This window comes from Rhinichthys klamathensis, unplaced genomic scaffold, assembly GCF_029890125.1.
Source record: "Rhinichthys klamathensis goyatoka isolate OS25496 unplaced genomic scaffold, OSU_Roscu_1.1 h1tg000281l_1, whole genome shotgun sequence".
Lineage (NCBI taxonomy): Eukaryota > Metazoa > Chordata > Actinopteri > Cypriniformes > Leuciscidae > Rhinichthys > Rhinichthys klamathensis.
The window spans coordinates 8,117,687-8,130,246 of record NW_026606800.1 but is presented as its reverse complement, the minus strand read 5'-3'; the positions used below and the strand labels follow the sequence as shown (position 1 = coordinate 8,130,246).

At 37.6% G+C, this 12,560-nt stretch overlaps 1 protein-coding gene across 2 annotated transcripts in view; it reads right to left on the bottom strand.

Annotated features, from left to right (window-relative positions):
* Positions 1–12,560, bottom strand: part of hmcn1 (hemicentin 1) — a 122,999-nt gene that overhangs the window by 48,468 nt on the left and 61,971 nt on the right. For both annotated transcript variants that reach the window (XM_056269530.1, XM_056269531.1), the window contains exons 17-25: positions 12,079–12,174; positions 10,288–10,415; positions 10,024–10,168; positions 9,513–9,625; positions 9,133–9,292; positions 8,785–8,953; positions 6,048–6,175; positions 709–975; positions 521–616 (exon numbers count right to left, since the gene is read on the bottom strand). In XM_056269530.1, the coding sequence (XP_056125505.1) occupies positions 521–616; positions 709–975; positions 6,048–6,175; positions 8,785–8,953; positions 9,133–9,292; positions 9,513–9,625; positions 10,024–10,168; positions 10,288–10,415; positions 12,079–12,174 (1,302 nt within the window). The remainder of the gene's footprint in view (positions 1–520; positions 617–708; positions 976–6,047; positions 6,176–8,784; positions 8,954–9,132; positions 9,293–9,512; positions 9,626–10,023; positions 10,169–10,287; positions 10,416–12,078; positions 12,175–12,560) is intronic.

Sequence of the window (12,560 nt, the reverse complement as noted above, 5' to 3'; positions counted from 1 at the left end):
TAAGCGTTTTCCTAGTTCCTTAGTGTTTCCTAGTTTCACGGTTCCTGGACTCCCTGCCAGTATCTGGTCTTCCCGTTTGCCTTATCCTTGCATTTTATGTTTGCTGATCTGGACTGCTTACCTGGTTTTGACCCCTGCATGTTTCCCTGTACCTGTCCCTGGATCTTCCTCTCATTAAAGCCTGCATTTGGATCAACTCTGTCCATGTTCCTTGTGCAGTTTCATGACACTTATACTGCATTGGCCAATAAATGAAAATGATTAAATAGGATTCTTGATTTAGTGAAAAACATGCACTTAAACTAGATTAAATATCTAGATTATTTTTAACTAGTGTTTTAGTTTTGTATTAAACATTTTTATATCAAAAACACTTTTATGCCATTTCAGACCAAATATACACATATCAGTATATTAAATATTGTAATTTTAGTTACATCGCCCAGTTCTAGTGACATATCAGTATCTAATGATCTTAGTGTATAAATGGTGATTTCTGATGACTCAGGTGCATGTTCACCTTTGGCAGGACAGGGGAAGGCAATCTGCTGGTTAGCCACTCTCTCCTGTAAAGGGCTGTTGAAAGGGGGCTCAGAAACCTCCACCACAGGAGGGACTGTGGAGGGAAAGAGGCAATACATGAAACTTATAGTTCACTTAAAGCCAAATAGCTGTAATCACAACAATAGTTGCCAATATCTTTCTGACCTTGGACATGGAGCTGAATGATGGCTTCATCTTGCCCGGCGATGTTGGAAGCCACACAGGTATAGGCGCCCTCATCAATAAGCCCCACTTGTTTCAGAGTCAGAGCCCCATCTGAGATCCTGTAATGAGACCCGTCCAACAGAGTAGCACCATCCTTCAGCCAGGACACAGAGGGTTCTGGGACTCCCTGTGCGACACAGGGCAGGTCTATGGCATGTCCCACCTGCACTTTCATGGCTCGAGGACCTGCACGGATGCTGGGAGGAACTGAGAGGGTAAAAAGAGAGAAAGTGGTATTAAGAATAGAGAGAAGTAGAAAACAAACGCTCTTGCATAACATGCAATTTGAAGTGATTTTTTGCTCATAAAGCATCGACTATGCATAACAATAGCAAACTTTCCGTATTTGCCCTTGGAAGTTACTGATAATTTTCTCACATCTTTTTTGGGTGTTAATCTTCCTGATGAGACATTTGGTAGCTGTGATAAATCAAACAGCGCATTCCTCTTTGCTGTAGCTTTCATTTCTCAGACTCAGTTCTGCTAAAGTATTTGCTCACAAAAAAACTGTAATCAAGATTAAAATGACTAAGGGTTTAATTGTAGTCATTATAGATACCTCTTTAAATATGTTAGTGTGCTCAGAGTGGCTTATGTTTGTAAGACTCTATAATTATTATTGTCAGGTTTTGCTTAGAGCGACTGAGGCACAGCTGATCTCTCCTTCCATGCTTTCGGGTGTACACCACATCAGCCCTGCTGAAGTTCAAATATGGGTGTTAGGAGGTCAATGAATCTCACTTGGCCTCTTAACACCAATGTAAACATTCTCATGTGCACAGTCACTGTGCAGTGTAATAAATATAAGCAACTATATCTATATATGCATCACAATACAATTTAGGTTAATCGCAATTTCTTTCAAATTTCTTTTATACTTTTGTGTATGTAAATACCTTAAACCTTAAAAAAGATGAACGTAACAGTCTTTTAAATAATCTTTCATTAAGTTTATTTTTCTTACCCCCATTGGCAGTATTTGTTGTTTCTCTTTTTTAAAGATTAAAGCAAGCTTGTTTTAACAAAATATAGTTTTGTTTAGGTTTGTGCTTAACCCTCTGGGGTGGGCAAACACGCCGGCACGTTTTGCTCGATTTTTTTCACATAGCTGAAAAATAGACTTAAAATACTCCGCTAATAGATATAAAATAGCATGTCTCTAAACGCGAATACTATTCACCCAGGCATGAGCAATATATCTTTATCATCATTTAAGTGTCTACTATTAAATTATCTAATTCAAAATGAAAACAAATATTCTCTGTTTATGTATTCTGTATGAAAAGAGAGAGATGTCAGTCGTTCTCATTATCGTTCTCGCAGCTCATTATCTGCTAATGTGAACATGCCCACAGAGAGCGCGCACTATTCAAACGCAAATGATCTGAGGCAATCCATGCAAACCTGTCAACGCCCACATCAACTCGATAAAACACATCGGGCCCTATTTTAACGATCTGAAACGCAAGTATCAAGCGCGAAGCGCAAGTAACTTTGTGGGCGGGTCTTGGGCGCTGTTGCTATTTTACCGGCGGGATAAATTACTCTTGCGCCCGACGCAAATTTAAAAGGGGTTGGTCTGAAATAGCTATTCATAGGTGTGGTTTGGGCGTAACGTGAAATAAACCAATCAGAGCGTCGTCCAACATACCCTTTAAGAGCAGGTGCGCATGTTGCATGGCGGATTGCTATTATAACGGCGGATTTACCAAGCGCGTGCCAGGAGCGGTTCACAGCCGAGGAGACCGACATTCTTGTCAGGACCGTGAAAGACAGAGAAGTGACGTTGTATGGGGATGGGAGAAACCCACCCAAATCAGCGTCAGTTAAACAGGCGTGGGAGGAAAAAACTACATTTTTTTACATCTTCATGGACACCACAATGATTTCCCTCTTGTGTTAATATTTTTCCTTGTTATAATGTATGATTTGCAAAAATAAAAACTGCTGCATCTGTGTTGATGAGAGAATCAAAGTGTATGCGCGTTGTGCATCCGCTACATTATGGCCAAGCATGCGCGCTTAAAATAGCATTATGAACAACGCGCAACGCGCCACTGACTTTAGACTAGGTTTTTTCTGGTCAGTGGCGGGATTGTTTTCTGGAACTGCAAAATAGCACTAGGGAATGTTTGCGCCGAAACACGCCTCCTTTTTGCGCCGACCCGCCCAGGGAGCGCAAATTCATTTCCTAGTTTACCGACGTGTGTCTGTGGAGGGAAAAGCCCGCTTTGCGCAGGTGCAAAATAGGAATGATACATGCGTCAGTGTACAAAGTCATTTGCGCCGGGTGCAAGATAGGGCCCATCAAGTTTAATCAGATTCATGTACTTTACGTCGTCTTGCGACGCTGTGAGGAATAATACTATTGTAATAATAATCCTGGAAAATTTACCTCAGAAGTGCTGGTTTAGTTTCATTTCGAGGAGCAACGGATCCAGCTAAGGATTGTGAATAGTAAGTTCTTTATTCTTAAGTGCTTTGTTTTAATCGCGATATGGAATAGTGTCTGTAAAACGCAAAAAGACTGTTTAAATTTGAAACGTGTTTCTGTGTGTGAATGAATGAACGGCACAAATGCGCGCTGTTGTTTACAGGCACTTACATTAGTAAACATGTTATTTTTACATGAACACATCTGATAGTTTAGCTTTTACCAAACTATATTGCTATTGGCTACTAAGATGAGTAAAAATCGACTGAAATATGTTGAAATAAAATGTCTTTGAATAAGCAACGTATTAAACTGCAAATTAACATTTATATGCCCTAATATATCATAAAAACGATATGTAACAGACAAAATATGAAAGACAACATTTCGTTGACTAGTTTTGGATGTATTATAAAGTTTTTACTGTAAAATAGACTACTGCCACATCAAATAAGCTTTTCTTCGCCAATTTCTGCTCATATGTTAAATATATAGTATGTTTTGTCAAAAATAAAGTAATCAACTAAGATGTTATTATAGTGTTTGTTACAATGTAGGCTATATTCAAACTAATGAATCCTTAACTTTGAAATATGTATGATGAAATGTATACTTTTTAAAAAGAAAGATTACACTTGAAATATTGTTAAAATTGTAATTGTTGTTAATTTACATGTGAAAACATTTAAATAAACTGGCAAAAAAATATATTTACAAGGTAGATGTAAACAAAATCTTAATAGGTCAATATAAGCTTTCTCATTAAATTATATATTATTGTTTTTTATAAGTGACACATTTGGGGAGAGGATATATTCCAAAACTGAAAATACAGTATGATAATTAACTGCACAATTACTAGAAATGTTTACCTTGGATATTATACAATTTGCATGCATACAAAATTTGTGGGAAAATTTGTTTTTTCAAGATGTTTCCAACTCTAACTTTGAACCAATTCTGTAGAATGGCCCATTTAGCCTATTTGAAAAGGATTTGTTTCCATGTACTAAAAAAGCTTTTGACTTTCATTTATATTTGGATTATATATATACCCTCTCAGTGACATACCTGACTGAAAGGCTCATTATGTGGCTCATTATGTGGGTCATTGTCTTCTCAGGTGTGAATCACATCATTATTCATGATCATTCACGCCCCCACGCATATTGCCTTTCTAAACAAAAAGTGCCTTACAAAATTTAAATCAATGTATTGTTTTATGTGAATGATTAAGCAGGATGATTTTCAGATCATTTTGAAGCAAAAACTCTAGGCGACAACATCCATTATATTAGTCAAAAGTCTTGTAGACACATATTAAGTATGTGTTTTGTGGCCTTATTTCAGAAACTTTAATTTTAATTTTTTTCAATAACCATGCATAAACATTATTCTCTCAAAAATACAAACATGTACATACATGTTGCTCACATATGTGACCCTGGATCACAAAACCAGTCATAAGTCGCACGGGTATATTTGTGGTAAAAGCCAAAAATACATTGTATGGGTCAACATTATCGTTTTTTCTTTTATGCCAAAAATCATTAGGATATTAAGTAAAGATCATGTTCCATGAAGATATTTTGTAAATTTCCTACCGTAAATATATAAAAAAAATATTTTTGTGAGTGAATGCAGCACAATCGCGAACATAAATGGACAACTTTAAAGGTGATTTTCTCAATGTTTCGATTTTTTGCACCCTCAGATTACAGATTTTCAAATAGTTGTATCTCGCCAAATATTGTCCTATCCTAACAAACCATACATCAATGGAAAGCTTATTTGTTCAGCTTCCAGATGATGTATACATCTCAATTTTAAAAAATGTACCCATGTGACTGGTTTTGTGGTCTAGGGTCACATATTATGGTACCCCTGTTTGTGCTAAATAGAGTGTAATGACACCTTTGCCATGCCATTATATGTTTATAAGCAACTGAAAAAAGCACAAACGTCAGGGCATGTCAAAACATCTCAAGGACCCCAAAAACACAAAAAAGACCCCAGAGGGTTAAATAGAGGAGAGACAGGAACTTGCTGCATTTACAATCATCTACTATTTATACAGTCATGCTATGTTTGAAACTGTTCGCTCAATCACTACTTCATTATTCAGTATATAGTGAATACCACATGTGAGTGTCTCAACTCGTTCATTTACATTGTGCTCGAAGTGGGCTGGACTCACACACCCAGCCGGCCTGGGAGTACCGGCACTTTTTTTCCTACTTCAAGCACTGTGTTTGACAACATAGTCACGTCATGTCCCAAATGTAAAAAAGCTAGTACCTGAAATCCAAAAATCGTATTTCAAACATGTAAAATGTATGTTTAAACTCTAATTTGTGTCATATATGATAAAAATGGTACTTAGTAAATGGTACTTATCTTAGCATGGACTACACTGAGCAAAAAGCGAATTACGAAAGTGCTCAGATATGTGCCTTTCTGAAAAAATAAACGTAAACACATGGAAGTACTTACCGAGATGAATATGGTGTGTGATGTGTAATTGACTATCAAATACGCAATAATTTTGCGTCATTTAATGATGCTCGTGCAGCATTGTTTTACAAGCGGTTTTCAGTCAAAATGTATTTTATAGTTGTGGGTACGAACAGAGCACTTGATATCAACTCATGATGTATATTAAAATAAGACTGATTGAAGCCTGATGTCACCGAAAGACCAATGTGGCAAAGTGATTCATTTAAACAGATGAGACCTGCTTTTTAACACCTGACACAAAACTGTTGTTGCTTTGATAAACAAATTTCAATTGCAAGCATAAATTGTGAGAGCATCCAAGTAAATAAATGTGTTCTGTTTCTCTTACCCAGAACGCTGAGTTTGACTGTCTGAGTGAAGTTTCCAGCTATGTTTGTAGCCACACACCGGTACATGCCACTGTCAGTCACACGTGTTTCTGTGATCCTCAAGGAGCCTGATGGCAGCTGAATATGTCTATGAGAGAAGAGGTTACATTTGAAAGGAGGAGAAGAGGCTAAAATGTGAGACTAACTGTTCTTTAGCATACTGTGTGTAAAACCACACAGATGCTCCCAGTTTACAGAGAAGCTTCCGAAATTATACCTCTGTTTACTTTCATGCTGAGCTGAAAAAGGAGAGTTTAATTACTGTGTAATTTTTATCTGACCGCAGTCTTTCTGCCTCTAGGTTGTAAAGTAAACATCAGCCTTTGAAAAACAATGCAGAGAAAGATTTATAGTGTTTAAAAATAGGATACAAGAGTCTTATTTATAAAATGTATGCACGATGAGATTTGATTTGAAGTGTGAATAACTGAGTGACAGACTGAATTATTCAACCGTTCAAAAGTTTGAAGTATTATTTTTTTTCATGTTTTTGAAAGAAGTCTCTTATGCTCATCAATGCTGCATTTATTTGATCAAAAATACACTAAAACCAGTAATATTGTGAAATATTATAACAATTTAAAACAACTGTTTTCTACTTCAGTATATTTCAAAATGTAATTTATTCCTGTGATGCCAAAGCTGAATTTTCAGCAGCCATTACTCCAGTCTTTAGTGTCACATAATCATTCTGATGTGCTGAAACATCCACTGATGAGCCAAAATATTATGACCACCCACATAATATCCAGTTGGTTCTCTCATCGATGAGGCATGGACTCTACAAGTCCCATGAAGGTGTCCTGTGGTATCTGGCACCAAGATGTTAGCAGCAGATTCGATCCAGCACATCCCACAGATGCTCAGTTGGATTGAGATCTGGGGAATTTGAAGGCCAGGGCAACACCTTGACCTCTTCATCATGTACCATAGACCATTCTTGAACAACATGTGCAGTTATATGCAGGGTGTATTATCCTGCTGAAAGAGGACCCTTCCACCAGGGAACACCATTGTCATGAAGGGATGTGCCTGTTCTGCAACAATGTATAGGCAGGTGGCACGTGTCAAATTTACGTCCACACGAATGACCGGACACAGGTTTTCCAGCAGAACATTGCCCAGAGATTCACACTCCCTCATCCGTCCTAGTCCCACAGAGCATCCTGGTGCCATCACTTCCCCAGGTAAACGGCGCACATGTACATGGCCATCCACGTGATGTTAAAGAAAACAGGACCAGGCGACCTTCTGTTGCTCCAAGGTCCAGTTCTGCATGTCCAGTGTAGGTGCTTTCGATGGTGGCATAATAGGCACTTTGATATGCAGCAAAGTGTGATGCACTGTTGTGTTGTGACACATTTATCCTATAACCATCATTAAAATGTTGTGTTGTAACAGTTCTAGTAAACTGTCACCTGTCTCCTATGGTGAATGAGAGTTGCAATTTTACTCCAGGCCATTAGAGGGCACTAGGGACCCCTTATCTCTACACAAGAGTGTAAAAGGAAGAGGGAAGTGTGAGTTAGGTATACCTGTTAGCTGAGAGCAAATGCTCTTTCCATGCTTGGAAAACCCTGTTGAGGAACATATGTGTTCAACTTCTCAATGTGAGTTGATTTTATTCGTTTCTTTATTATTAACAAAGGTATATTGTGCAAAAGTATTTTGCTTGCTGAACCTCATGTTATATTGTTTGTTTTATTTTGACCAGAGGGTTTTGGTATCTGCTTGATATTGAGGGTTCTCAACTTGTTCAAGCTCTTGTTGTTATCTTCAACGTGGAAGTGTATCTGGACTTCTGAACAAAAGACACTTTTTCCGTGGATTTAACCCTTGGCGAACAAACATGGACGATGTACTTATAACATCTTAAACACCTACAATGGTGATGGACCAAGGACAATTGGGATAACTCTGGACTTTGAGTTGGTGCACATTTATGAGGTTTTGCTTGTTGTATGGTGACAAAATGTATACTTGACCTAAGGGGAATATAACTGTTGGCAAATGGTGATTGATCCCGCCTCATTTATTTATGTGACCTTTGACCTTAGTGTTACAGTGTGACGTGCGGATGTGCCACAGTAGACCTTCTGTTGGGTCGGACCAGACAGGATAGCCTTTGTTGCTCTTGTGCATCGATGAGCCTTGGGGGCCCAACACACTGTCACTGGTTTATCCCTCCTCGACCACTGTTGGTAAATTCTCACCACTGGTGACAAGGAGCAACACACAAGAATACACACAGATATACTTTGACCCAGTCGCCTTGCCATTACAATTTGTTCCTGGTCAAAGTCGCTCAGATCTTTATTCCTGTCCATTTCTCCATCTCTCCCCAAACTTTTGAATAGTAGTCTAAGCAATAAATTATTGACAATGTTTACATGCACAAGAGCATTTGAATGGTTAGAATGTGGTCATATTTAGATTATGTATGATCAGATTTTGAATTTCTGCAAGATTTTATAATATAATATAATATATTATTTATTAATCATTTAGGAAAATTTTCCATGCATATGGACATTTCATAAATTATGTAAAGTAACAATCAGAAAATTATTGTACATTGACATACTACTCATTTCTTTATAAATAATATCCCAAGTATTTGTGTATTTTTCACATATAACTTGAAATGTTCTTCCTGAAATCTGTGAAGAAACACAGAGACATAAGCAAAATTGATACCTGGGAGAGAAGGGGGAGATGAGCTGCTTGTCTTTGGCCCAGGTGATGATGGGAGGAGGTATGCTCTCCACGTCACATGGCAGCATGACATCTTCACCCACTGTTACCGACATCTCCAACAGCTTGTCTGAGTTATTTTGCATTTCTACACCGCTCGGCCTGGGCTTCACTACACATTTACAAAGACATACAGTATGCAAGTACAACAGGGTGAGATTGGAGGATGTACCAAACTAATACACAGGAAACAAACAAAGCTGAAGAAAACATTAGACGTTTTACAGTATCACAGAACTCAGAGGACTGGTAAAATTGATCAGACAAGTAAGTAGATCAAGCTGCTCTAACCGTAGATGGTGAGCTGGACCTTTCTGGAGCTGTATCCAGCAGCATTCGTGGCTGTGCACACAAACTCGCCAGACTCTTCACCACTGGGGGAGACAATGTGAAGACTGCCATCCTCAAACAGAGAAAACACACTGCCAGTCACATCCAGCAACTCCCCTCGCTGAAAAACAGCATCACACATTCATTTTATAGCAATGTACAATGTAAGGCTGAAATAGTGAGACTGACCTGCCGTTTAAATGCTGTTTTTCTGACCAGATAAGCGTTTAATCAAAAGTCAGTACCGTAAAAGAAAGTGTATTTTCTGTCCAAATCCTAATTGTATGAGCATGTGTTTGTGTGAGAGAAAAGAGGGAGAAACAGAAATGAGACACATGTACCTTAGACCAAGTGATATCTGGTTTGGGGACTCCATGTGCACGACATGGCAGAGAAATGGGCGTCCCTTCAATGGTACTGAATACTTGAGGGCCGTGTTGAATAGTGGGCATCACTGGAGAGAAAATGTAGAAACACTTGGTTTAGTATGAGGAGGGATTTAGAAAAAAAACTAACCTGTGCAACACTGCACAGAAGGTATTTTAACAGTTTTTAGGATACTGTACAGGCCATGTACTCTATCCTATAATAATGTAGACTCAGACTTTTCATCAGTTAATGTAGACTGCTTCCTTAAGTCTGATTGTATTCGAAAAATTTGAGTTTTTGTCAGTTTACATTCATTCTTGAGAATGGAATGTTCAAAAGAACAGCATTTATTTTCAGCATCATTATAATTCTTTTGTAACATTATAAATGTCTTTACTATCACTTTGATCAATGTTACTGACCCCAAACTTTTGAATGGTAGTGTATTTCATTATTTGTGTATGTATTTGTTTTACGTCTTACCGTAGACGTTGAGTATGGTGGTGCGGTTGCTAGATCCCACCACGTTTTCGGCCAAACAGGTGTATTGCCCCCCATCCTGCTGACTGACCCTTTCTATATGTAGACTACCATCACGTCTCACGGTCACATATGGACTTGATGTAACCTGACACACACAAGCACACATTTAAATCACGTTTAATAATTGTGACTGTAAAAATATTTAATGACTACATGAAATGCACAGACTTCAGGGCCTATGTGAGTGCACATGTGTTAACTCACCAAGCCATTGTCATGTAGCCAGTGTCTCTCAGGAAGGGGGTTTCCAGCTAGTACGACACAGGGGAGAGTGACCTGCTGGTCCTCTATCACACTGACCATTGTGGGACTCAGAGCTATCAAAGGAGACACTGCACACAAAATACACATATTAGGATGGTAATATATACAGTATTATGGAAGTATTACAGATACACAAATACATTCAAAAGTTTGGGGTGGGTAAGATTTTTTTTAAAGAAATTAATAATCTTATTCAAAAAGGCTGCATTAAATTGATTAAAGTGGCAGTGAAGACATTTGTAATGTTACAAAATATCTTTATTTCAAATAAATGCCGATTTTTTGAACTTTTTATTCATCAATAAATCCTTAAAGAATGCTCATGGTGTCCACATACAAAAAAATTTCAACAGTAGTGTATATGAGAATGCCACAGGTAGTTTTAAATAGGGTAGTTTCAAAAAGTTTACCCGCTACACATACCACACTGACAATAATGAGCCATTACACCAAAACCTGAGGTATTATGCATCCTATGATTTATTCTCATGAAGAGCAAGATGTTTTTTTAAAAATAAACCTGATCTTATTAAATGTGATTTTCCTAATTCAATCAGACAGAGTATGGTTAAGTCTCCACTGGCAACAACGGCACTGAAAACTCAGTGGACTGGCCGCACCTCTGTTGTTTTGCTTGTTAAATTTCCATGGATACCTTGGAATACATATAGAAAGTGTCACATGTTATTAGGGCTCAGCAGAGTAGAATTATGGGACGGCTGAGACACGCTGTGAGACCTCATTAGTGACCTTTAGCTTTAACTCGATGTTATGTTGTTTTTACAGGACCACAAAAACGCAGTCACTCCCTCACACACAGATATACGCTTACACAAGAGACACTTCTGATCTCACAAGTTTTGGTATGATACTCATCATTAGAAGCCTCCAGTCTTTTTATAAGTCACAGTGTAAACTGTATTGATCGAAAATGCCTTCTTTTGTAATATACACATTAGGATTATTTATTAAACCTACCAAAGTTCACCAACATGTTCTCCGATAATATATAAGAGCAGGGGGTCAGAATCTGACTAAATGTTATCATATGCTTTACTAATTTTAGCTAAAATCAGGCTTAAAATCAGCCCATATGATGAAATGATGTTCAAAATGCTGCTTTCTTCAAAAAACTTGGAATAAGCCATTTGCTTAGGTGCATGTAAATACTGTGAGCCACTGCTGGGTTTCCAGCGCTTTCATCAAAGACAAAAGTATTAAAGGATGCCTGAATTCCTTTGATTCTCTATTGGCAAAGCTGACACATGCCCACTATACTCTCAAAAGCTCTGCTGTCACACACATGTAAATACATTCCCATCTAACATCTACAATATAACTGAACAAATGCATAAAAGTAATCTAATAACCAAAGTATACAGACTGCAATGCAATCATGGATGTTTTAATGTTCAGATCTGGTGCGGTATAGAGAATGAATTTGAACTAAGTCTGGTGTTCGCCTTCTATTATTGCATCTTTTCTCTCTTAACCAGAAACACATGTACCCCTGAGCCTTTTACTGTAAAATCATATGGACCCAAACATCGCAAACTAAAGCTTATGGGCCTCAGGCCAAGAAAATGTGCATGTGACTAAGATAAAGGAAGTGCAAAACAATTAATATCCCACACCAGCTTCTTCCTTCAAGTGAGCTGCTGACAGAAGGATCAGCATAAACTTGAAACATAACTCTTCAGTTGTAACTGCAGCATATTTCAGATGTCATACCGAGTCCAGTGACAGTGACTTTGGCCTTGGCCTGGATTTTGCCAAAGTGGTTTTGAGCTTCACACACATAAGTGGTCTCATCCTCTACCGAGAGGTCTAAAAGGCAAAGGACAGAAAATCATATGAACCTTTGCAATTTGTAAAATTCATTAAAACACTACTTGTATCTTCTTATAAAAGTAAATATTAAGAAATGCAACTAAATGCAACACACACAAAAAATATTTTCAGTTTAAAAGCATCCAATGCTGTATTTCTCTGAAAATATTCTTTCTTCAGTCATCATTTTTATAAATAAATAAATACAAAAATAAATAATTAAAAACGAAAGAAAAAATATTAACAGTTTAAGTACATCCAGTGCTGAATTCTAAAAAAATTCCTTGTGTTAAATAAATGTATATCATAATATAAAAATTAAGAATAATAGTAGACTTTTGTTGATAAAAACTCAAGAGAGAGAGAAAAGGAAAAGAGAGGCA